At 47.1% G+C, this 26,616-nt stretch overlaps 1 protein-coding gene across 3 annotated transcripts; it reads left to right on the forward strand.

Annotated features, from left to right (window-relative positions):
* The first annotated feature begins 78 nt into the window (after window positions 1–78).
* On the forward strand, window positions 79–26,616 carry TM6SF1 (transmembrane 6 superfamily member 1). Of its 3 annotated transcripts, XM_056865810.1 has the most exons (10): window positions 84–175; window positions 9,201–9,304; window positions 11,024–11,121; window positions 11,712–11,815; window positions 13,539–13,621; window positions 14,876–14,997; window positions 21,033–21,137; window positions 22,059–22,151; window positions 23,664–23,783; window positions 26,328–26,616. In XM_056865810.1, the coding sequence occupies exons 1-10, from the start codon at window positions 84–86 to the stop codon at window positions 26,517–26,519; spliced, it is 1,113 nt and encodes a 370-aa protein (XP_056721788.1). In that variant the 3' UTR covers window positions 26,520–26,616. The 3 variants fall into 3 exon arrangements, with proteins under 3 accessions (XP_056721789.1, XP_056721788.1, XP_056721790.1); XM_056865811.1 differs by lacking the exons at window positions 9,201–9,304; window positions 11,024–11,121; window positions 11,712–11,815 and having other exon boundaries at window positions 79–175; XM_056865812.1 differs by lacking the exons at window positions 84–175; window positions 9,201–9,304; window positions 11,712–11,815 and having other exon boundaries at window positions 11,055–11,121.

Genomic DNA, 26,616 nt, shown 5'->3' on the forward strand with positions numbered 1-26,616 from the left:
CGCGCCTGGGAGAGGGAGGCGCAGGAGGCGGCGAGGCAGGCGGGGCGCGATGGCGGGAGGCGGCTGAGCCCCAGCGGGGAAGGATGAGCGCCTCGGCCCCCACCGGCGTCTTCGTCCTGTCCCTCTCGGCCATCCCGGTCACTTACCTGGTCAACGCCTTGGCGGCCGCGGGCAGGTGAGCAACGGGGGGACCGGAGCGCGCGGGCATGGAGGGCGTTTTCCCACGTGCGCCCCGGGGAGGCTTTGGACTCGCGCGTCTGGAAGGCGGCTCGGAGCGAGCCCGAGGCTTCGCTTTGGGCGCGCGTCTGCCCCTGTTGGGGCCGTTTACGCCTGGGAGGTTTTGCCTTGGATTTGCCACTCTTTACATGCACTTTCCCCCATCCATATTCTCAAAACTCAACAATGGCCATTTATGCCTGGGAGGTTTTGCCTTGGATTTGCCACTCTTTACATGCACTTTCCCCCCCATCCATATTCTCAAAACTCAGCACTGGCCATTTATGCCTGGGAGGTTTTGCCTTGGATTTGCCACTCTTTACATGCACTTTCCCCCCCATCCATATTCTCAAAACTCAGCACTGGCCATTTATGCCTGGGAGGTTTTGCCTTGGATTTGCCACTCTTTACATGCACTTTCCCCCCCATCCATATTCTCAAAACTCAGCACTGGCCGTTTACGCCTGGGAAGTTTTGCCTTGGATTTGCCACTCTTTACATGCACTTTCCCCCCCATCCATATTCTCAAAACTCAACAATGGCCATTTATGCCTGGGAGGTTTTGCCTTGGATTTGCCGCTCTTTCGATGCACTTTCCCCCCATCCATATCCTCAAAACTCAACAATGGCCATTTATGCCTGGGAGGTTTTGCCTTGGATTTGCCGCTCTTTACATGCACTTTCCCCCCCATCCAAATTCTCAGACCTCTGCAGGGGGATTTATTGTTGAGTTTGGCCATTTATACACGGGAAGTTTTGCCTTGGATTTGCCCCTCTTGGGATGCACATTCCCCCCCCCTCCAAACTCAACAATAAGCCCCCATGCAGAGATCTGAGAGTTCGGAGGGGGGAAATACGCATATGGAGCGCTGCAAATCCAAGGCAAGACCTCCCGTGGGTAAATGGCCAAGAAGGCGTTTTTAGAGGTCTATAAAATTATGCATGGTTTGGAGAGAGTGGACAGGGAGAAGTTTTTCTCCCTCTCCCATAATACTAGAACACGGGGTCATCTGCTAAAGCTGGAGGGTGAGAGATTCAAAACAGATAAAAGGAAGTATTTTTTAACACAAGGCATAGTGAAATTGTGGAACTCCCTGCCCCAAGATGTGGTGATGGCTGCCAGCCTGGAGGGCTTTAAGAGGGGAGTGGACATATTCATGGAGGAGAGGGGTATTCATGGTTGTTAGTTAGAATGGATACTAGTCATGCTGCATACCTATTCTCTCTAGTATCAGAGGAGCATGCCTATTATTTTGGGTGCGGTGGAACACAGGCAGGATGGTGCTGCTGCAGTCGTCTTGCTTGTGCGCTTCCCAGAGGCACCTGGATGGCCACTGTGTGAACAGACTGCTGGACTTGATGGGCCTTGGTCTGATCCAGCAGGGCCTTTCTTATGTTCTTATGTAAACGCGTTTATTGCAGCTGGGTGGATGAATGGGAAGGAAGAGCGCCTTGCCATCGCGTTCCATCTTCCCTGTGCTTTTTAGTGCCTTCTCAGTCTTAGAAGAAGAAAAAGAAGAGTTGGCTCTTATATGCCAACTTTTCCTACCACTCAAGGCAGAATCAAACCAGCTCACTCTTGATACAGGTCAAGGGAACTCTACAGCAACTCTTTATGTCCAAGAATTCATGCTACATAGCAAACAAAGTGGATAGCCTTGCAGGCACCTTTACCAGCTTGACACTGTGAACTATTTCTTGGACATTTTGTATTTTTGTATTTCGTATATGCATGTATTTTGTATACAAACTGTGTCTTGTTACATGTGTTTGCACCTTGCTGCACTTTCTTGATACATTTATAACAGCCTCCAGGTACTAGCTGGAGATCACCCACTGTTACAACTGATCTCCAGCCAATAGAGATCAGTTCCCCTGGAGAAAATGGTCGCTTTGGCCATTGGACTCTATGGCATTGAAGTCCCTCCCCTCCCTAAATCACACCCTCCTCAGGCTCCGCCCCCAAAATCTCCAGGTATTTCCCAACCTGGAGCTGGCAACCCTACTAGCCCAAGGTCACCCAGTTGGCTTCACCAGATTAGTCTCCGCCACTCAGGGGGAGGAGTGGGGAATCAAATCCGATTCTCCAGATCAGAGGCCACCGCTCCAAACCACTGCTCTTAACCACTACACTACACTGGCTCTTACTTCTGAGGAAGCATAGAAGACACATAGATCTTGTCAGAAATCAGTTTACAGTGGTCTGTGCTTCAGCTGTGTACTCTAGTGCAACTTTTCCTGCTTGACTTGCATTCAGACGTGGAACAAACCACCCAAGAGAGGCTTAAGGGAGCTCATTTTAGGCATTGAGAAGAGCAAACCCATGTCTGCGGTCGGATCACCCAGTCTTGGTTCCCCAATCAGCGTCCCTGCACAATACATAGAAACATAGGTGGAAGTTACCACCCAAGGTCACCTAGTCCAACCCTCTTCACAACACAGCAAATTCACAACCACCTCCCCCCACACCCCCAGTGACCCTTCTGTATGCCCAGAAACCTCCAGGATCCTTGTGCCAATCTGTCTTGGAGAAAATTTCTTCCTGACCCCCAGGGGGCGATCCGATCAGAATTACCCTGGGCATGTAAGAAAGGGCCACCAGAGCCAAGCACTGACTCATCTCTTCCTACCCTCATACTTTTGTCTGTTGCATTCACACATTGCATTCAGTATGTAAGCTTAAGTTGCAATGTAAATACAATGGTGTGAAAAGTCCCTAAGCTTCTTGTGTCAAAATGCTATAAAGCATGCTGGTGCTTAGGGTAGCATGGAACACACATGAATACAGGGTTGTTGTTTTTTAATGCAGCGGAGGGTTATAAAGGATGTGTGTGTGTGTAAAGTGCCATCAAGTCGCAGCCGACTTATGGCGACCCCTTTTCATGGCAAGAGACTAACAGAGGTGGTTTGCCAGTGCCTTCCTCTGCACAGCAACCCTGGTATTCCTTGGTGGTCTCCCATCCAAATACTAACCAGGGCTGACCCTGCTTAGCTTCTGAGATCTGACGAGATCAGGCTAGCCTGGGATAGGATGCTTAAAATTGTATGAGCTTTTTAATGTGGTTTAGGTGCTGGCTGTGTGAAGTTTCTCTTTGCCAGAGAATGGTATTGCATCATTTGGACCAGTCCATTGGATAAGCACGTTCCCTTCCATTAGCTGGAGGGGCTAGGAGCCTTAATAATTTCTGCCATTTGGACACACTTCTGAGCAGACAAGGCACTATGACTTCCACAGCTCTGCTTAGGCATTCACAGCAACTCAAGTACATTATCTCAGGAATCCTTACACCTATCCTAAAGTACACGTGAACCTGCCTTCTACTGAATCAGACCCTTGGTCCATCAAAGTCAGTATTGCCTACTCAGGCCGGCAGCAGCTCTCCAGGGTCTTAGGCAGAGAGAGGTCTTTCTCATCACCTACTTGCCTAGTCCCTTTAACTGGAGATGCCAGGGATTGAACCTGGGACCTTTTGCATGCCAAGGAGAGGCTCTACCACTGAGCCATCGCCTATCCCCATGAAGCTGCCTTATTCTGAGTCAGACCCTTGGTCCATCAAAGTCAGTATTGCATATTCAGACTGGCAGTGGCTCTCCAGGGTCTCAGGCACGGGGTCTTTCCCATCACCTACCTGCCTAGTCCCTTTAACTAGAGATGCCGGGGATTGAACCTGGGACCTTCTGCGTGCCAAGCAGATGCTCTACCACTGAGCCATGGCCCTTCCCCAACTTAGTTAGCGGTATTGTCTTGGTCTTGCAAAGGACAGGGATTTGTTAAAGGCCAATGAATGAAAGATTTTGCCCAGTGGCTTCCTGGCTCTCCTTCTTAGCAGCTGCTTTTCGTCGGCTGTTGCAAGTCATCTAAGATTGCAACGCTTCTAATGTTCCATGCAAAAAAATGCTCTAGCAACACAGTCCTAAGTAGAGTCACACATTGTTAAATTGATTAGCATCAACATGCTTAGATGGGTTGGTAACTCCGTTTAAGATTGCAGTGTAAATGTGCTTTTCCACCTTCTGTAACACTGTAAAACCGACATTGGCCACAATATATATACCATTAAAAAAGGTATTTTCTGCTTTTCCTTCCCCATAGGTGTGCAAATGGTGTAAAAAACAATATTATTTTAATAATAAATTTTTCAAGATATATCCTTTAATGGGTGTATATTTTTCTCTTAAGGGGATATATCTTTCTCAAGATATATCCTTCTTTTAAAATAATCGGTTTTGCTGTCCTTTGTGATGCCTGATAGCCAGGGAACTTTCTCAGTAAGCATGTTTTAAGTCCAAGGTAGAAGACCTGTTCAAACCTCTTCTTTAAAACAGATAACTAAAACCTGGGAAGTATATTAAAACACAGTGGGAGTAATGGACATTTTTGGGGGTGTATTGGTTGTCGTTTCCCCCTGCACACTATTTCTGTCCACCGCATTTTCATCTTGCCCTTCCCACAAAGAGCTCAAAGTCCCCCTTTACGCTCACAACAACCCTGTGAGGAAGGCGAAGGGAGACTGCTGGACCCAAGGTCCCCCAATGAGCTTCATGGTGTGGGGATTTGAACCAGGGTCTCCTGAGTCCTGGTCAGACGCTGTAACTGCTGCACCACAACCATCTCTTTACAGTTGTTTGATTGTTATTGCTTCCTTCATGTCTGCAGATCCTCAACCGCCAAGGGTAAAATGTGCATGTTACCACCTTGGAATTCTAGACGTGGGAAACGCAAAACCCAGTTTAAATGGCGTGCATAGAAACTACCTCCAGAGAGGGTCCGGCGGCCAAAGAATTGAAAGGGAGACCCTGCTTGTTTGTTAGATTGCTTGCATAAGTGCTGGTGGTATTTTTAGAAGCTGCGTTGTGTAGCCTGCAAGGGACATTGTGTGGAAAGAGGAAAAACAATAGCTTGCGGCTGCCTTAGTAGCAGGAAGTGCTGGAACATTCATGTATTCAAAATAGGTTCACTGTGTGGGCCTGTCTCAAGATTTGGGGCTAAAGGCTGATTAGTAAGTAGTGAGAAGAAAGTATCTGTTCCCAAGACACTCTGCTGCCTCTTTGCCTCTTAAAGCTCAGTAATGGCATAAAAGGGACCTAGATGCCATAATCTGTGCACATCTAGACTACTGCAGGCTAGACTACTGCAGTCCTCTCTGTATGGGTCTGCCCTTGTAGAGTGTTCAGAAGCTGCAACTGATCCAAGACAAGTCACGTTGTGTGTTAGTGGTGACTTTCCTTGAGGAGCATATTTCATCCATCCTGCAAAATGTCATTGGTTACCAGTTAGTTTCCTGGCCTTATAATCTCCAATGCTCTCTCTGACCAACGTAGCATTGCTGCTGGAAGATCTCATCACTTGGAGAGTATATATATATATATTTTTAAACTGCGGAATAAAGCTCAGTAATGGCATGAAAGGGACCTAGATGCCATAATCTGTGCAGGTTTTTTGTTAGCCATATTTGAATGCCTGAAGTCAGGAAGAAAGGTGGTCTTTGAGGGACCATGGCTCAATGGTAGAACATCTGCATAGCTTGTAGAAAGCCCCAGGTTCAATCCCTGGCATCTTCAGCTAAAAAGGTTCGGGTGGTAAGTGTTGCAAAGGACTTCTGCCTGACAATCTAGACACCCACTGCCAGTCTGAAAGGACAAAATTGACCTTGATGGACCAAGATCTGATTCAGTAGATGGCTGGTTTGTGGGTTCAACAAGCTCCAGGGCTCATTCTTAGGGATTTTTAGTGACACCAAAGGGTAGATGTTCTGTATAAGCCAAGGTAAAGATAGTCCCCTGTGCAAGCACCGGGTCATTCCTGACCCATGGGGTGACGTCACATCCCAACATTTCCTAGGCAGACTTTGTTTATGGGGTAGTTTGCCATTGCCTTCCCCAGTCCTCTACATATTACCCCCAGCAAGCTGGGTACTCGTTTTACCGACTTCGGAAGGATGGAAGGCTGAGTCAACTTTGAGCCGGCTACCTGAAACTGACTTCCGTCGGGATCGAACTCAGGTCATGAACAGAGCTTTATGCTGCAGTACTGCAGCTGACCACTCTGCGCCACGGGGCTCTTATAAGCCAATGTTAGCTCTTGTAATTTATATTATTGTTGTTCATTGTTGAGGATCTTGAGGGTCGTGTTCCTAGGCATGCTGTTCTTGGCTGACGAGGGGCATTGTTATTCTGCAGTAGATGTATAGGTTGCCTTGTTCCGGAAAATGTTTCCCCCCCGGCAGAAACTCTGCAAATGTCTTACATACAAATTTAGAATATGAAATGCTTCCTTAAAAAAAACTTACTATCTGCAAAATGCTGCTGTTGTCACAGGTTTTAAGGAATGCCTACTTGTGCCTTCTTGGAGCGAGAGAAAATACTAAAATAGTTTTTAATCAGCCATTTGGGAAGGCTGTCAAAAATAGAATCAGTGTGCATAACAGAGTGTAAAAAGCATATTGGAAAACAAAATGCTTCTATCAACTATTGGTGCATAAGCCGCAACAAGAGAGAGGACTGGTTTTTGATAATGGTAAGGTAAGAATAGAGAGGCAGCGTGGTGTGGTGGTTAAAGTGTCTGACTAGGATCTGGGAAACTCAGGTTTGAATCCCCACTTGAGCCATGGAAATTTGCTGGGTGACCGTGGGCCTGTCACGCACTCTCAGCCTTGACCCTGGCAAGTATTTGGATGGGAGACCTCCAAGGAATATCAAGGGCACATGGTGGGGGCAGGCAATGGCAAACCATCTCTGAACATCGTGGTGTAGTGGTTAAGAGTGGTGGGTGTGGCAGTGGATTCTGATCTGGAGAACCGGGTTTGATTCCCCACTCCTCCACACGAGCGGTGGAAGCTAATCTGCCTGAGACCCTGGAGAGCCGTTGCCAGTCGGAGTAGACAATACTGACTTTGATGGACCGAGGGTCTGATTCAGTATAAGGCAGCTTCATGTGTCCAAGCTGTAACCGTGGTTTGTGAGCCCTGCACCAAACCGTTGTTCACGCAAGCCATGGTTTGTGGTTCTTATCACCTGATCCAGTTTGTCAGTTGGAGACATCACACTGAAGCACAGTTAAGCATGGTGCAATGTGATGTCTGAACTGAGCCAGTGAAACATGACCACAATATCAGCCCAGTTCTGCATCCTTTTATGGACTTGACATTTGCTTTGGTGAGAAAAGGGAAGTGGTGTGCAAGGGTTATTTCCAAATGCCATTTCTTTTGTCCACTGAACTGGCTGCCAACTTGGAAGGCTTTAAGAGGGGAGTGGACATGTTCATGGAGGAAAGGGGTATTCATGGCTATCAGTTAAAATGGATACTAGTCATGCTGCATACCTATTCTCTCTAGTATCAGAGGAGCATGCCTATTATCTTAGGTGCTGTGGAACACAGGCAGGATAGATGCTGCTGCAGTTGTCTTGTTTGTAGGCTTCCTGGAGGCACCTGGTTGGCCACTGTGTGAACAGACTGCTGGACTTGATGGGCCTTGGTCTGATCCAGCAGGGCCTTTCTTATGTTCTTATGAACTGTAGAATGCCAATCTGCAGTTCCAGAAAGAATATCAAGAGATCCTTCAAGACAGTTGTTTAGTATATTATGTGTTCAAGGTACATTTATCTATGCCAAGACCTGTTGCCCTGTGCATACTGACAGCATAAGAAATGACCTGCTGGATCAAACCAGTGGTTCATCTAGGCCAAAATCCTGTTTCACATGGGGGCCAACCATTTGCCCTGGAGGGCACAGAAACAGGGTGTGGAAGCCATAGAATTATAGTATCATAGAGTCGGAAGGGACCACCAGGGTCATCTAGTCCAACCCCTGCATAATTTAGGAAATTCACAACTACCTCCCCCCCACACCCCCAGTGACCCATACTTCATGCCCAGAAGATGGACAAGGTGCCCTCCCTCTCATGAACTGCCTAAGGTCATAGAATCAGCATTGCTGACAGATGGCCATCCAACCTCTTCTTAAAAACCTCCAGGGAAGGAGAGCTCACCACCTCCCGAGGAAGCCTGTTCCACTGAGGAACTGCTCTAACTGTTAGAAAATTCTTCCTAATGTCTAGATGGAAACTCTTGATTTAATTTCACCCCGTTGGTTCTGGTCCAACCCTCTGGGGCAACAGAAAACAACTCGGCACCATCCTCTATATGACAGCCCTTCAAGTACTTGAAGATGGTTATCCTATCCCCTCTCAGTCTTCTCCTCTTCAGGAAGCCCAAGGCCTTCCCCTGATGTTTCCTCTCACCACTGGTATTCAGAGGTCTACAGCCTCTGGCCATGAAGGTCCCCTTCAGTCAATGTAGCTAGTAAACTTAGATGGACCTGAATCTGTCTAATCCCCCTTTAAAGCCACCCACGCTAGTGTCCGGTGACAGAGAGCTCCGTGACTTAATTACTCATGGAATGAAGAAGTACTTCCTTGTGTCTGTCCTGAATCAATTGCCCGTCAACTTCATTGGGTGCCCCCAAGTTCTAGCATTACAGGAGAGGGGAGAGCATGCCCTAGAATACATGCAGTGAGCTCCTTGCACCTGCACATCACATTGAAGAAGAAGAGTAGATTTTTAAACCCTGCTTTTCTCTACTTGAAGGAGTCTCGAAGCGGCTCTCTCCTCATAACAGGCACCTTGTGAGGTATGTGGGCCTGAGAGAGTTCGAAGAGAACTGTGACTGGCTCAAGGTCACCCAGCTGGCTTCATGTGGAATAGCGGGGAATCGAACCCAGTTCTCCAGATTAGAGGCCGCCGCTCTTAACCACTGTACCACGCTGGCTTGGGAAGATCAGTACTGGTCGGTTAAGCTGCCTGTCAGGGAAGCTTATCCATTCTCACTGAGGAACTTTTGCTAAGCTTTGAAGAAACCCAAGGGTTTTTTTTACAACACAGTCAACGCATCGTCTTCTGGTTTTGGTTGTATCCGAGGCAATGACCTAGTGAAATCATAAAGATTCATTTGGTTCTTCTGACATTCTCTGCATTCTTTGCTACAGTTCGTGGGTCATCGTAGCCATTGGATCACTGGTCCTGTTCTTAGTGGCTCTTGCAGCTCGATGTCTGGTGAAGAGAAAACCACCCAAGGATCCGCTTTTTTATGGTATGTATTGGTTCCATACCCTGATTTGGGTGGCCCAGGTTAGCCTGATCTTCTCAGATCTCCGAGGCTAAACAGGGTCAGCCCTGGTTAGTACTTGGATGAGAGACCACCAAAGAAGTCCAGGGTTGCTGTGCAGAGTTAGGCAATGGCAAACCACCTCTGTTCAGCTCTTGCCCTGACCTGGATGCCCCAGGTTAGCCTGATCTCATCAGATCTTGGAAGCTAAGCAGCATCAGCCCTGGTTAGTACTTGGATGGGAGCCCACCAAGGAAGTCCAGGGTTGCTACGCAGAGGCAGGCCGTGTAAATTAATGACAGAAAGTTATAATAGTGTATTATAGGGAAGATGGTAAGAGGGCAACAAAAACTACATGTTCACCCAGTTAAAGCCTGTTTTGTCTATGTTAGCTTAGGTGTACGTAGGAGCCCCGTGGCGCAGAGTGGTAAGCTCTAGTACTGCAGTCCAAAGCTCTGCTCATGACCTGAGTTCGATCCCGACAGAAGTCGGTTTCAGGTAGCCGGCTCAAGGTTGACTCAGCCTTTCATCCTTCCGAGGTCGGTAAAATGAGCACCCAGCTTGCTGGGGGTAATATGTAGATGACTGGGGAAGGCACTGGCAAACCACCCCGTAAACAAAGTCTGCCTACGAAACGTCGGGATGTGACGTCACCCCATGGGTCAGGAATGACCCGGTGCTTGCACAGGGGACCTTTACTTTTACTTAATGTATTGTTTGTGTTCTTTGTTTTTATTCTGGTGTTATGTGCTTTATATAGTTATGAAATAGTTAAACGCATAGTTAAATTGTGGAACTCCCTGCCCCAGGATGTGGTGATGGCTGCCAGCTTGGAGGGCTTGAAGAGGGGAGTGGACATGTTCATGGAGGAGAGGGGTATTCATGGCTATTAGTTAAGAATGGATGTGTGACAGCAGGTAGACTTCCCCTGACTATGGAAGCTCCACTGATTTAGCAATTTGTAATAATCTCTGCATACCTATTCTCTCTAGTATCAGAGGAGCATGCCTATTACATCAGGTGCTGTGGAACACAGGCAGGACGGGGTTGCTGCAGCCGTCTTGTTTGTGGGCTTCCTGGAGGCACCTGGCTGGCCACTGTGTGAACAGACTGCTGAACTTGATGGGCCTTGGTCTGATCCAGCAGGGCCTTTCTTATGTTTTTTTATGAAATAAAAAATTTAATTCAGAAAAAAAGAAACTACAGCTTTCCTACATGTGTCTACAGATTAAAGGTGCCTTTCCTAATGTCAGTGGGATTTACTTTTGAGCAAGTTTGGTTAGGGTTTATGGTTTAGATGTTCCACAGTAAAGTAGATGGTGTGTAATTAGGCCTGTGTAATTAGGAGCCCCGTGGCACAGAGTGGTAAGCTGCAGTACTGCAGTCCAAAGCTCTGCTAACGACATGAGTTCGATCCCGACGGAAGTCGGTTTCAGGTAGCCGGCTCAAGGTTGACTCAGCCTTCCGTCCTTCCGAGGCCGGTCAAATGAGGACGCAGCTTGCTGGGCGTAAAGGGAAGATGACTGGGGAAGGCACTGGCAAACCACCCCGTAAAACAAAGTCTGCCTAGGAAACGTCGGGATGTGACATCACCCCATAGGTCAAGAATGACCCAGTGCTTGCACAGGGGACCTTTACCTTTTTTGAATTAGGCCTGTTACTAACATGTGTACGTATTCCCTCTTTCCTTCTCCTGTTGCACAGTCTATGCGGTATTTGCTTTCACCGGTGTCGTGAACCTGATTATTGGGCTTGAGCAAGATGGCGTCATAGATGGATTCATGACCCATTACTTGAAAGAGGTAGATAAACAACGTTTGGAATGACTGGGTGGAACTCGGGTTCAAACACTTACTTGAAAGTGGATCGAGGGGAGGGGGAGAAGGCTCTGAATAATTCCAGGAAGGTAATTTATGGTGGTTCACTTTCGATGCTGGTGATGAAATGGCTGATGTGATTGGCTTACCTGACAGCTGTGAAGGATATTTACATCTGGCAGCTGGGCCTTTTGGTTCAACGGACTGAAACGTTACAGCATAGTTATGCTTCCAAGTCTTCTTTGGGTAGGGTACTAAATCCATCCAAAGGGTTGACAGAATGGTTATGGACTCCCCGAGAGAAAGGGCGGGCTCCCTTGAGGTCACCGCATTGTTATTTCATTTGTTCGTAAGGGACTAGTATGGGGTGGGGGATCCTTTTCTTTTGAAGTCAAAGTGAGACTTGTGCTGAGTTCAGAATTTTGTGAAAAGGTGGCTTTTCATGTGTAGTGTGAGGAACATGCATCTCCGGACTGAATGAGCTTTATGCAGGGCAATCTAGGGCTGTTTTTATTTGTACATCTATGCATTGCTTTCTAATGTCATTGGGTTGCCTGTACACTTATTTTCTTTAGGGCGAGCCTCACCTGAACACAGCATATGGCCACATGATTTGCTACTGGGATGGCTCTGTTCACTATCTGATGTATCTCTTAATGGTGGCAGCTATTGCTTGGGAGTAAGTCAGGGTTTTTTTCCTTCCTTGTTTGTATATGTTGCACATCTTCTGGTAGTCTACCCAGAACAGACTTTCCAGTCATCTTGGAGGGTAGGGGGTGGGCAGGCTTTGGAGCCTCCTGCCAGGGCACGGTTTCTTGCCCTCAGCTGCTTAAAGAGAGCCAGCGTGGTGTAGTGGTTAAGAGTGGTAGTTAGGAGCGGTGGACTCTAATCTGGACAACCGGGTTTGGTTCCCCACTCCTTCACATGAGCGGCGGACTCTAATCTGGCGAACTGGGTTGGTTTCCCCACTCCTACACATGAAGCCATCTGGGTGACCTTGGGCTAGTCACAGTTCTCTTAGAGCTCTCTCAGCTTCACCTACCTCACAGGGTGTCTGCTGTGGGGAAGGGAAGGTGATTGTAAGCCAGTTTGATTCTTCCTTAAGTGGTAGAGAAAGCATATAAAAAAACAACTCTTCGTAAAAAAAACCACACCCAAAAACGAACACTTTAGGTAAATCAATAGCATCTTGAGTTATGCCTTTATCTGTTCTGTCGATCTACCTCCTGAATCCATGAGACACTTCCACCAGAAAACATAATTTTTCAAAAATTGGTATCCATCGCTCAGAAATAGTTAGTGATCAGTCTTTGAGTTGTTTCCTAGCAACAACAGAGCGTCTTTCCTTCTTCCAGAATTATATTCTTATTTGTTGCTCCCCAAAGAAGAGATATGGTCATGGCGGTAGCGTGGGAGCTGTCGAGCACTATATAACTCAAGGAGAGATGCGTAACTTTTAGGCAGGTGTTCGCTGGTTTGCACTGGTTTTACATCCATTTAACTGCCATGTCTTGTCCCAGAGGGTTCTTGGCATTGTAGTTTGGTGAGGGTGCCAAGAAATCATTAGTGCTTCCCTGATAAAGCCCAAGGTTCTCACAAATGGATCCAACCCATTAAGTCTAATTTTCTTAAGGATTGCTTACAAAGATCATCCAAGTAGAAGGTAGAATAAGGTTTGTTTGTTAATGAGCAGTTGAGCATAATAAAGCCTGCATGTCTTTCAATTTGTATTCATTTGTATTCATAAGGGAAACACCTGGTGAATCCCCCCCGCCCCCAAAACATAGGTCGAAATTGAGGCAGGGGCTCTAGAATGTCTTGGGGGGAGGCTTTGCCCCTACCTATTGCTAGAATCCTGCATTAAACATCTCACGGTTTCATATACATACACCTTTGTTCTGGAAGCAAGATTGTTGGGAGGGGCTCAGTGGTAGAGCATCTGCTTGGCATGCAGACGATCCCAAGGTCAATCCCTGGCATCTCCAGTTGAAGGGACTAGGTAAGTAGGTGATGTGAAAGACCTCTACCTGAGACCCTGGAGAGCTGCTGCCGGTCTGAGTAGGCAATACTGACTTTGATGGACCAAGGGTCTGATTCGGTATAAGGCAGCTTCATGGGGCTAGGCCATGGCTCAGTGGTAGAGCCTCTGCTTGGCATGCAGAAGGTCCCAGGTTCAATCCTCGGCATCTCCAGTTGAAAGGACTAGACTAGATGTGAAAGACCTCTGCCTGAGACCCTGGAGAGCTGCTCCCGGTCTGAGTAGACAATACTGACTTTGATGGACCAAGGGTCTGATTCAGTATAAGGCAGCTTCATGTGTTCATGTGTTCATTGTTTTGGAGCTCAGTAGTCTGTGGATATGTGGAAATGGATATGTGAACACTGGATTCTCTCTCTTGCAGGGAAACGTACCGGAACATTGGCCTGTATTGGCTGGGATCCATCATGATGAGTGTGATTGTCTTTGTGCCTGGAAATATTGTAGGTAAGAAGATCTCTTAATCCTCCTCTCTGTGCAGTGCTGAGACTGACTTATATTAGGACCCTGCGTTTGATGCAGCCGCAAGGATATTTCCTGATTAAAGTTCAAACAATATCACACAGTTGCATAACTGAATACCTCTTTGCATGACGTGGTAAACAAAAAACCCAGACATACTGTAGATTTTGATCTTGGGCCGAGAGTGCATGAATATTTGTGTTCCGTGCCTTCTGAGGCAGAGGCAGTGGAGAGGGGGGGTTGGAAGTACTTTTTTGTTTGTTCCATGAGCGCTTAAGCCCTGAAACAGAATTCACTTGGGACTGGTTCAGACAGATGTCTGTAAATTGTTCCACATGGGGTAACCTGAGAAGAAATGTCTGCCCCGGTTGAGTGGCTGCTTCCCCACAGCAATATTTGGAATGGAAGAAGGTTGTTTTTATACCCCACTTTTCTCTACCTTTAAGGAGTCTCAGAGAGGCTTACGATCACCTTCCCTTCCACTCCCCACAACAGTCACCTGGTGAGGTTCGTGAGGCTGAGAGAGTTCTGAGAGAACTGTGACTAGCCCAAGGTCAGCCAGCAGGTGTCATGTGGAGAAGTGGAGAATCAAACCTGGTTCTTCAGGTAGAGAAAATTGGGTATAAAAACCAACTCCTCCTCTTTTTCCTCCTCCTCCTCCAATTCCTCCTCCTCCTTCTTCCTCCTCCTGATGAATCAAGTCGCTTCCAACCTATGGCGACCCTATGAATTAATGACCTCCAAAACATCCTATCATTAATAGCCTTGTTCAGGTCTTGCAAACTGAGGGCCGTGGCTTCCTTGACAGTGTTAATCCATCTCTTGTTGGGTCTTCCTCTTTTCCTGCTGCCTTCAACTTTTCCTAGCATGATTGTCTTTTCCGGGGAGACTTGTCTTCTCATAATGTGGCTAAATATGATAGCAGTTTGATCATTTTAACTTCTAGGGAGAGGTCAGGCTTGATTTGATCTAGAACCCACTAGATATTGGTGGCCTGCAACGCATCCATTAAACTTAAGGATCTTTTCTAGCTCCTTCATAGCTGCCCTTCCTGGTCTCAATCTCCTTCTCATTTCTTGGTTGCAATCTCCCTTTTGGTTGATGATGGAGCCAAGGAATAGAAAGTCTTCAACCATTTCAATTTCTTCATCATCAACCTTACAAGTTGTGTGAATCTACTAAGAGTTCCTAAACCGACTAACATCCCTATTGCTAATGCTTTTCGTTGTCGCTGAATAGGAAAGTATGGAACGAGAATTTGTCCTGCGTCTTTATTAAGTATACCGTACGTTTGTCTTCCATTATGGGCTGGATTCAGAATCTATAATCAACCGCCAGCGAACTGCAGCTCAACAGCCAAGGTAATTTTTTGTTGTTGTTTTTTTAAAAGAAAAAATAGCCGACAAAAAGCACCACAGAAAATGTGCAGAATGTCTTTCCCACTGCCCCAAGCAGCCAAGACACACATGAACACAGGAAGCTGCCTTATACTGAATCAGACCCTCGGTCCATCAAAGTCAGTCTTGTCTACTCAGACCGGCAGTGGCTCTCCAGGGTCTCAGGCGGAGGTCTTTCACATCACCTACTTGCCTACTCCCTTCAACTGGAGATGCTGGGAATCGAACCTGGGACCTTCTGCACGCCAAGCAGAGGCTCTGCCACTGAGCCACAGCCCCTCCCCTAAAAATTCAAATCCTCAGAAGTTAGACACAAATCATGGACTCTTTTCATTCCACATTTTAACCTATCTATCTTCTTATTCGCATGTGCTATCACATGAACACATGAAGCTGCCTTATACTGAATCAGACCCTTGGTCCATCAAAGTCAGTATTGTCAACTCAGACCGGCAGCGGCTCTGCAGGGTCTCAGGCGGAGGTCTTTCACACCACCTACTTGCCTAGTCCCTTCAACTGGAGATGCCAGGGATCGAACCTGGGACCTTCTGCATACCAAGCAGATGCTCTACCACTAAGCCATGGCTCTGAGTCTCCTGCACACTTTGGATTGGGCAAGTTCTAAATTCAAACCTGTAAGAACCCCCACTGAATTCAAGAAAGCTCACGTCGAGACGTTTCTGTTAATGCTAAATGGGAAAGAAATTGAATTAACTTTTCAGTGTGAGCTGCTTGCTAATTATAGCTAAATCATACAGGACAGCCCACATCCCTAACATCTGAAAAGCCTTCCTTTAATATAAGATAAATGACTTCCGACCACGTGTTAGTCAAACGTTCCTGCCTGAACGGCTGGTATTTAAGTGACTGCGTGGGAAGCAGACTCAGTTGTCGCTCTGCTCCGTCTTGTCAGATTTTAATTGATGAGCCTGTGCTCTGTATGAAATTGAGCATTTCGGCCAATTATCAGCAGAGGTCCGGTTTGTGTCCACAGTGCGATGCTAAATATAGAGTCCTCCCATTGATTCTCTAGGCTTTTTTTTTTTTGCTTACCCTACCATGAAAACTGTTTTTCCCTCTGGGGAAAGGACTTGGTTCTTATCATTCAATTTATGGCTTCTGGAGCAGACGAGAATAGTCGAGGTTCTAATTCGGGGGCTTAAATGGTCAGGAAGCCGAAACAAAATGACCTGGGCAAGTCTCCAAATAAACTGTGGGTTCGAATGGGGGTCACTGGAAGCCAGGCTGGTGAGCCAATGTGGTGTAGTGGTTAAGCCAGCTGGATGACCTTGGGCAAGTCATAGTTCTCTTAGAGCTCTCTCAGCCCCACCGACCTCACAGGGCGTCTATTGTGGGGAGAGGAAGGGAAGGTGATTGTTAAGCCGGTTTGATTCTTCTTTAAGTGGTAGAGAAAGTCGGCATATATAAAAACCAACTCTTCTTCTTCTTCTTCCTCCTCCTCCTCTTCTTCTTCCTCTTCTTCTTCTTCCTCCTCCTCCTCCTCCTCCTCCCAGCTTGTTCACTGTGCTGTACCAGAAAGGCTGGGAAAGGACTGTATGCAAGCTAAGGATGCCTCCAGGTGGGATCTGGGGATCCCCCGGAATTACAGCTCATCTCCTGACTACAGAGATCAGTTCCTCTGGAGAAAATGGATGCTTTGGAGGGTGGACTCCGTGGCATTCTACCCCACTGAGGTTCCTCTCTTCCTTAGGGTCCATCCCAAAATCTCCAGGAGTTTCCCAACCTGGATCTGGCAACCCTATCCCCCAACCCTGCTGGGTGCCAGGGGCGACCTGGTAACTCTAGTGCAAGCCCTTGGAGAGCTGCTGTCAGAGTGAAGAAGAAGAGTTGGTTTTTATATGTCTACTTTCTCTACCACTTAAGGGAGACTCAAACTGGCTTACAATCTCCTTCCCTCCCCCTCCCCACAACAGGCACCCTGTGAGGTAGGTGGGGCTGAGAGAGCTCGAAGAGAGCTATGACTAGCCCAAGGTCACCCAGCTGGCTTCATGTGGAGGAGTGGGGAAACAAACCCAGTTCACTAGATTAGCCTCCGCCGCTCATGTGGAGGAGTGGGGGATCGAACCCGGTTCTCCAGATCAGAGCCCACTGCTCCAAACCACCACTCTTAACCACTACACCACGCTGGGCCAGGCGGTGTCCTTCTGGCTCACTGTAAGGCAACTCCGTGCAGGTCCCAGGGTCTAGTTAAAGTGAGTCTGATGCAGTAACCTTGCTGAGCCCGAAAAAATCTGTGTCTGGTTGGCGCCTTGCTGGAAGACTCCCTGGGAATCCCACGAATGCCAGTTAGAGTTGCACGACGGGAGAAAGGTGGGGTATAAAGGAAGTACGTCCAGCCCACCGAATCCAGGCGCCAGAGGGCCCCTTTTCTCTGCGGTCCACACATGGAGCCTGTTTGCATGCTCAGAGCATGCAAGTTGACGTAGGCACTTACCACGCACATGCTGTAATGAGAACTGGCGTGCTGCGGTAGCGGTGGCATCTCCACCTGCCCCCGCTGGTTGTTTGTGTGTTTCAAAATACAGTGTACATTTGGGAAAGGATGACAACTAAGGCATTGACGGACAAGGGCGCCCTGTCGGCAAATGTTTGAACACTCTCTCACGTAACCAGTGTTTCGTTTATGAATGTCATTGCAGCCGTTGCTCTGTCTAGCCCGTTGAGTCACTGTGTTGAGTAGTAAACTGGCTGCCCTCCTCCCCGGTGTGGATGATGATAGGCTCACAGCAGGGCCCCCCATAGAGAGCAAGCGTGGTACAGTGGTTAACAGCAGTGGTTCAGAGCGGTGGACCCTAATCTGGAGAACCGGGTTCGATTCCCCTCTCCTCCACATGAGCGGCGGAGGCTAATCTGGTGAACCAGGTTTGTTTCCCCACTCCTATACATGAAGCCAGCTGGGTGACCCTGGGCTAGTCACAGCTCTCTCAGCCCCACCTATCTCACAGAGTGTCTGTTGTGGAGAGGGGAAGGGAAGGTAGATAGATAGATAATTTATTTGCGGCACTTAGCCAAACAAAACATGATAAAACGGAAAGCATGGACTAACAGATTCTTACAATCAAAGAATTACAGTCCGAGTCTTAAAACATTTTTAAAAAGAATTACAGCTGGGACACGTCTGTCAATTGCTCTGTTCTAAGGCGACAAATTTTCATTGCTGCTAAACAAAATTTTGCAACCTGAAGAGTGGTTGAAGGATTACCCCCTTGGAGGATCATCTCAAACCTTTCACCTGCCCTGTCAGGCCTCAATCTCAATAAGAGGGGCTCAATAAACTTCTACGGGGTAATGTATAGAAATTGCAGTTCAGGTGGGCATGCTCAAGGGGAGGGGAAGGTGATTGGAAGCCGGTTTGATTCTGCCTTAAGTGGTAAAGTCGGCATATAAAAACCAACAGTAATAACCCGCAATCAGGATTGGAGGTTTAGCATTCAGTAGCAAAGTTGACTGTCGTTCCATCTGCCCCCCTCCTGGCGTCACACATCACCCCCACTATGCACAAACATAATATTCAAGAGGACAATGTAAGTAGGGTTGACAACCTCCCGGTGGGGCTTAGGAGAACCAAAATTACAACTGATCTCCAGAATATTGGGATCAGTTCCCCTGGAGGAAACGGCAAATTTGGACGGTGGACTATGGAGAGCGAGCGTGGTGTAGTGGTTAAGATTTTGTGACCATAAATCAGGGAACTTGGAGAGTATTTGCTTTTTTTTTAAATTGATTGTGAAAAGTATGATCTTGCCAGAGATAAATGGATCACAGTATACATCCAGAAATGTAACCCTCGCCATGGCAAAATGTTTTTTATGGCTTTTAATGATACTTTTGACTAACTTAGATTTTGTGTTTTTGCATTTCTGTATTGATTACATCTATATTACTACATTTATTGGTCAGTTTTGCTCATGACCTGTTGGTCCGGGAGCATTATGGAACAGAATAAAAGGAAAGGTTAGAATGTGCACAAAATTTAGGGGAAAAGCGTTGAGCTCAGATCCAGACTTGCCAAACACTGAGCCACTTTGCAGTTTGAACAGGCCTCGCCGTTTCTTTCCGTACTCTCGCGTTTGGGTTAAGCAAGGACAAAAGGGCATTCTCCGTTTAGCCTCCTCTGGGGACACCCCTGCAGTTTCTGCCGGTGACTGCAGATCCTTTTTCTGAAATGTCAACCAGACTAATGAGTAGTTGACAAGTTTGTCTTTTTTTAAAAACCATTGTCAGCCCCGCTAGAGATGCTCCCGGTCAGCTGTATTTTTATCTTCGTTAGGCTTCTGTTCTGCTTCGCTGGCTTAGGCCTCCCGAAGCAGTTTCTAATGAAAACCGACCGCCCTGAATCATTGTAGCTTGGAAAGAAGGCGGTTAAGGGGTGACATGATAGAGGTCTATAAAATTATGCACGGTTTGGAGAGAGTGGACAGGGAGAAGCTTTTCTCCCTCTTTCGTCATCTGCTGAAGCTGGAGGGGGAGAGATTCAGAATTGATAAAAGGAACTATTTCTTCACACAACGCATAGTTAAATGGTGGAACTCCCTGCCCCAGGATGTGGTGATGGCTGCCAACTTGGAAGGCTTTAAGAGGGGAGTGGACATGTTCGTGGAGGAGAGGGGTATTCAGGGCTACTAGTTAAAATGGATACTAGTCATGATGCAGACCTATTCTCTCCAGGATCAGAGGAGCATGTCGATTAGGTGCTGTGGAACAAGGCAGGACGGTGCTGCTGCAGTGGTCTTGTTTGCGGGCTTCCTGGAGGCACCTGGCTGGCCACTGTGTGAACAGACTGCTGGACTTGATGGGCCTGGGTCTGATCCAGCAGAGCTTTTTCTTATGTTCTTATTGATCCTATAAACTGCAAAAAAGAATTCCGAACAACAAGGATTACACAGCAATCTCCGTTGCAGTCATATGGCTGGGTCTCTAACAGGAGAAAACAATTTCTTTTCTCTTTTGAATCGTGTTACCTCGCTCCCCCTAAAATATTGGAAGTGGGTTTGGTAGATGGGACCTCTATAAGCAGGAAATCCCACAAGTGCGGCACCACAACCAAGAAGGCCCTAGACTGGATAGCTTTCCTGCCACCCGTCAAATGGTGAAGGAACTTGCTGCAAGCTCTTTTCAGGTATGAGGTGAACCACAGGAAGAGGCTAGGTTCTTCTTATAAGAGAGTAAAGGGGGGCTTCTTTATTTAGCGAGCTAGTGTGGTGTAGTGGTTAAGAGTGGCGGACGCTAATTTGGAGAACCAAGTTTGATTCTCCGCTCCTCCGCACGAGCGGCAGACTCTTATCTGGTGAACCAGTTTGGCTTCCCCACTCCTATACATGAAGACTGCTGGGTGACTGGGCTAGTTTACCGGAAGTGTGGCCGTTGTTGTACTTTGAATTCTCTTGGAAGTAGTCAATGGACCGTAATAAAGCTCTGATGACTGGGCTAGTCACAGTTCTCTCTGAACTCTCTCAGCCTCACCTACCTCACAAGGTGCCTGTTTTGGGGAGGGGAAGACGATTGTAAGCCGCTTTGAGAGTCCTTTCGGTAAAGAAAAGTGGGGTATAAAAATCAGCTCTTCTTCTGCTGCTGCTTAGAAGGTTATATCCCGCTTCCTTTTTCTGTATACGGTTTTGTGTGTGTAAAGTGCCTTCAAGTCGCAGCCGACTTATGGCAACCCCTTTTGGGGTTTTTCATGGCAAGAGACTAACAGAGGTGGTTTGCCAGTGCCTTCCTCTGCACAGCAACCCTGGTATTCCTTGGTGGTCTCCCATCCAAATGTTAACCAGGGCTGACCCTGCTTAGCTTCTGAGATCTGACGAGATCAGGCTAGCCTGGGCCATCCAGGTCACTGAACATATTTTGGTGTACAGAACTGATTGCCCGGTCTTACTAGAACTGCTGCTGCATCTCCTGCAAAGTGTGTTCTGATCGTGGTTTGTCTTAGCGCAGAGCTTCTTGGGTGGTTTTCTCTTAAACACAACGTTCTGTTGCAGGCAATTAAAAAAGTGCAGCAGAAACGACTGTTCAGAAGACCTCTAGACCTCTTCTTGACTGCCTACTTTGTCTTCGCAACTGGATTTTGCCTGTTCAGGGGCATGGTGAGTGGATCCTAAGGAAGTCCCCTGTTTTGTTTTTTTCTTGCAATCTTTGGCTGGGGGGGTGGGGTCTGAAATCCGTAACCGCCGTTCAAAAGTGAAAAGAGTGTCTGCTTCTGCTGGTCCGGAGGGTTGCTCCTCTATCGGGAATTTAGAGCAATGGTCTAACACCTATGGGTTGGGTCTGTCCGGTGAGTCTCAGAGCCCCACCTGCTGAGCTGCAAGCATCTCTGAAGCTGCCTTTTTTGTAGTGAACAAAGGTGGCCTGGCTTCTTTGGATGCACGCGGAAGGCCTCACTCCATTTTAGCAGATTCGCCTTGTCTCTGCCATGGGTCACATCCAGCAGGCGTGTTGAATGCATGAATCAGACCCTCAGTCCATCGAATTCAGTATTGTCTACTCAGACCGGCAGCGGTTCTCCAGGGTCTCAGGCTGAGGTCTTTCACATCCCCTACTTGCCTAGTCCCTTTAACCGGAGATTGAACCTGGGACCTTCTGAATGCCAAGCAGAGGCTCTACCGCTGAGCCATGGCCTTTCCCCAAGAAGTGGCGAAAGGGAGGAAGTTTTTGCTTCCTGTCCCATACACCCATGAAGCTGCCTTATACTGAATCAGACCCTTGGTCCATCAAGGTCAGCACTGTCTACTCATACCGGCAGCAGCTCCCCAGGGCCTCAGGCAGAGGGCTTTCACACCACTGACGGCGTGATTCTTTTAACTGGATTGAACCTGGCCCCTTCTGCATGCCAAGCAGCTGTTCTACCACTGAGCCACAGCTCCTCCTAATGGGGAGGCCAATTCAGCAGAGGACCAGAATACTTGGGGTGTAAGCCTCCCAACCCAACAGTGTGCCAGGAGCTGTACGGAGGCTGTGGACGTGGTTGTTGCTCAAAGGACTTCTAAATGCTACATGATTCTCCTTAGGTTGCCTTGGACTGCCCAGCTGAACCGTGCCGGCTATACAACCAATTGCACGAACCTTACCTGAAAGATCCTGCCGCCTATCCGAAACTTCAGGTAAACAGACCGCAGTAAGAATCTGTAAGCTGTGACTCCGGAGAAAACATCGTCTAGGGAGCACCTTTTGTCAGACACAATACCGAATTTATCTGTTAGTATGGTTAGGAGCCCCGTGGCGCAGAGTGTTAAACTGCAGCACTGCAGTCAAAAGCTCTGCTCACAACCTGAGTTCGATCCCAACGGAAGTAGGTTTCAGTTAGCCGGCTCAAGGTTGACTCAGCCTCCCATCCTTCCGAGGTCGGTGAAATGAGGACTCAGCTTGCTGGGGGTACAGGGAAGATGACTGGGGAAGGCACTGGCAAACCACCCCATAAACAAAAGTCTGCCTTGGAAACATCGGGATGTGACATCACCCCATGGGTCAGGAATGACCCGGTGCTTGCAAGGGGACCTTTACCTTTTCCTTTATGGCTAGATTTGCCTGGCTGGCAACTAAAATAAGACAAAATGCACTTAAGGCTCTGGAATAACCAATCTATGATTAGAATCTCTACTGTTTTATGTATACTTTGGAGGATTTTCTCCTTTTATTCCAGTTTTTAATCTCCACTACATCTTTATCTTTTGTATTATCAGTTCATAACTATTTATGTATATATTTAATTACAATTTTTGGGGATACTTAATGGTCCATGACTACAAACAAAGTCTGTTGTTGTTGTTGTTGACTCTGGAGAATGTTGAAGAGGGGGAGGGCACGAACAAGCTAAAATTCATCCCAAGAGTAGAGTTTTGGGTTTTCACCTACAAGCGGAATCAATGACCTGATTTAAAGGCCCTGGTTGGCCGCTGTGTGAACAGGCTGCTGGACTTGATGGGCCTTGATCTGATCCAGCAGGGCCTGTCTTATGTTCTTATGCCATTTTCAAGTGAAAATAGAACCTGCCTCCACTCTTCGCTGTGTACATGAATGAGGAAGATGAGGGGAGACACGATAGAGGTCTATAAAATTATGCATGGTTTGGAGAGAGTGGACTGGGAGAAGTTTTTCTCCCTCTCCCATAATACTAGAACGCGGGGTCATCCGCTAAAGCTGGAGGGTGAGAAATTCAAAACAGATAAAAGGAAGTATTTTTTCACACAATGCATAGTTAAAATTGTGGAACTCCCTGCCCCAAAATGTGGTGAGGGCTGCCAACTTGGAAGGCTTTAAGAGGGGAGTGGACATGTTCGTGGAGGAAAGAGGTATTCATGGCTACTAGTTAAAATGGATACTAGTCATGATGCATACCTATTCTCTCCAGGATCAGAGGAGCATGCCCATTATCTTAGGTGCTATAAAACACAGGCAGGATGGTGCTTCCACAGTTGTCTTGTTTGGGGGCTTCCTAGAGGCACCTGGTTGGTCATTGTGTGAACAGACTGCTGGACTTGATGGGCCTTGGTCTGATCCAGCAGGGCTTTTCGTATGTTCTTATGATGGGCTCGAGACCCATGTCTGCCCTGTTGTGTCTCTTGTGCGTCTGGTTCTGAAGGGATAAACCAATCAACTTTTCCTCTACTGTGCAGATGTTGGTGTACATGTTCTACTCTGTGCCATATTACGTAATGGCGCTTTATGGCTTGCTGGTGCCTGGATGCTCCTGGATGCCCGATTTAACCTTGATACACGCTGGAGGACTCGCCCAGGTATTACCAAGAGTACTTGTCACGTTTCTGTCTTGGCCATACAATTTGGTTCTTAAAAAAAAACAACTTAAAAAATGCTTGGATGATGGGAGGAAAGAAGTTTCATGAAAGACACAAGGAACAGCCAATCAGCACTCAGTACAGCCAGAGAGGGAAGGAGCTAGCTTCATGATTGTCACAGTAGCTTGCCAATCAGCTGGCGACTTCCATAAGGACTCTTGTCTACATCTGTGTAAGACGCTAGGCAGACTGGAATAGGTTGCTGGGTGGAGCTGATATCTTGTTGGCTCTTTAGCCTCCTGGGAAGAAGGAGAGATGGCAGCCTTCAACTGAAAATACACAATACACCTGATAGTGGGGGACAGGAAGCCTTAGAAGTGCCTCCAGCATGGTGTAATGTGGTGTAGTGGTTAAGAGCGGTGGTTTGAAGCGGTGGAGTCTGATCTGGAGAACCGGGTTTGATTCCCCACTCCTCCACATGAGCGGCGGAGGCTAATCTGGTGAACCGGGTTGGTTTCAACCAACCCGCTCCTCCACATGAAGCCAGCTGGGTGACCTTGGGCTAGCCACAGCTCTCTTAGAGCTCTTTCAAGCCCCACCTGCCTCACAGGGTGTCTGTTGTGGGGAAGGTGACTGTAAGCCGGTTTGATTCTTCCTTAAGTGGCAGAGAAAGTCGGCATATAAAAACCTACTCTTCTTCTCCTCCAGTGATGCAGTTAGATTATTTTAGACTCTGGACTTAATGGTCTTATGGCTCCTCTTCCTTTAGATGGCAATAGGTGTTTCAGATGTGAAGTTAAACCTTTATGTTGGCCCCCCTGCCTGAGCTCATGAGCTGCGGCCCTGAGCTTCCGTCCCCGAGTCCGTCCCTAATGGTACCATTGTGCCATTTCACCTTTCTGCAATTCACGAAGCGTCGAGCAGTTCCCTTTCTCCTTGTCAACAAAAGCACAGTTTTCGTCTGTGCTTGGAACATACGGCTGCTAAAGGATAAGCAAGTCTGTATTCTCAGCTCAGGGCTCAACAATCATGATATAGCATCATTCAGGGACGAAGTTAGAAGTGCTCTCTATCAGACTAAAGCTGTACAGCTGCCAATTTCAACAGCAGGGCCATGTTTGCTTTAATGCACAGCTCATGGGGTATTTTCCTCAACCCTTCAGCCCCTTCTCTGACCTTTCTGCCAACGTCTGCCCGAAATTTGGCAACCCCCAGGGCAACAGAACTGGCCCATGTCTTCTTTAAAGGGTAAGGCTTTGAGACCAGGATCCCTCTCTCCTCCCGCAGAGCGTTTGGCGATCATACATTTGGGCACGAGATTAACGCAAACGGATCCGTCGCTTGAAATAGAGGATAACAGATGGGAGACAAAAGACAGCCTCAATCCCCAAGTGCTCCTCTATTGCTTCTATCTTTACATGTTTGTTTAGGCTAAAAATATTCCTTGGCTCGGCCATCTCTTCCCTGTACATAACCTTTGATGTAAATTTACACTCCAGAACAGTCCCAGTGGAGGCTGCCCCAGAGGCTGGACTCTTCTGTAACAGTGACAGAGCAAAAACCTGTCTTTGGAGAAGGAAAACGAGCACAAAGGTTTCTTTTAGTGATATCTAAATCACAAATAATGGATCAGATCCTGAATATTAGAAGATAAAAGAGGGGGATGAAACCCAACCTAGAAAACAGACGCTGGGTACCCAAGGTTGGTACCAGGTTGATCATTGCACACATTTTATATGGGAGACATACAGCCCAGCATAACAACTTGAGACAATCTTACCAGATGTTTGTATAATTGGTAATCTTGACATAGCGCTTTAATTATATTTTCATCATCTATATATTTTATTTATCCCACCCAACCTTGGGTACCCAGCTTCAGATCCTGAATATTCCAGACATGATATTCCGCTTTGTGCAGAAGGAAACCTGTTAAGCCCTAACTGGGTACACCAAGAAGGCATTCAAAGGAGAGTGTCAATTATGTAATCGTGCGAATGTCCTAAGGGATAGCCCTTGGTTCCTGTTAGGCTTTGAGGTTAGAAGATCAAGATTCCATGCCAAGTTCTCCCAGATTATAGACAGAAAAATCAATTTCGGTAGCCTTAAGCAAAGAAATCAAGCCAATTTGCATAAACGTACATGAATCATTCTGCTTTTGCTAGCAGAAGAGTCAAGTGAGAAACTGTGCAGGGTGCCGAATCCTTATCTTCGATAACGGAATCCTTGCTTAGCCTGGCACAGTGTACAAGCTTGCTTTTTGTGGCCTCCAGGACTAGAAACTTGACTTTTAAAAACTCCTGAAACCTTGGATTCTCAGGAAGCTGAATACTTCATCAACTGAATACTTCGTCATACTTCATTTTGTGCTTGACTGTTGTGATTGGCAAGGTGCTGAATAAATACACAGAGGCTCAATGTGCTGATTTAATTAAAACAAATCTGATTAATCAACTAATATTTCTATGTTTGGAGGACTGTGCGTGTGTCAAATATAGACGTTCAAAGATGCTAGTTCTCTCTCTCTCTCTCTTTATAATACAGGCTCAGTTTTCGCACATAGGTTCCTCTCTACATGCTAGAACACCATACACCTACCGAGTCCCCGAAGAAGCAAAGGTGTGGTTTCTAATTCTCAACGTAACATACGGACTCCTTCCTCAGCTATTGGCTTATAGATGTGTCCAGAATCCAGAGTTTTTCTTGAAGCCAAAGCCAGAAGAGAAAGCTGAGTGAGAAGACAGAAGTTATGCATTTACTTTTGCATTACTGGACTGCCGTTACAAACCCAATTTTTATTGTGTCTTTGCTGCAAATAAAGACTTATTCTGTC

This window comes from Euleptes europaea, chromosome 20 (genome assembly GCF_029931775.1).
Source record: "Euleptes europaea isolate rEulEur1 chromosome 20, rEulEur1.hap1, whole genome shotgun sequence".
In the NCBI taxonomy this organism is placed as follows: Eukaryota; Metazoa; Chordata; class Lepidosauria; order Squamata; family Sphaerodactylidae; genus Euleptes; species Euleptes europaea.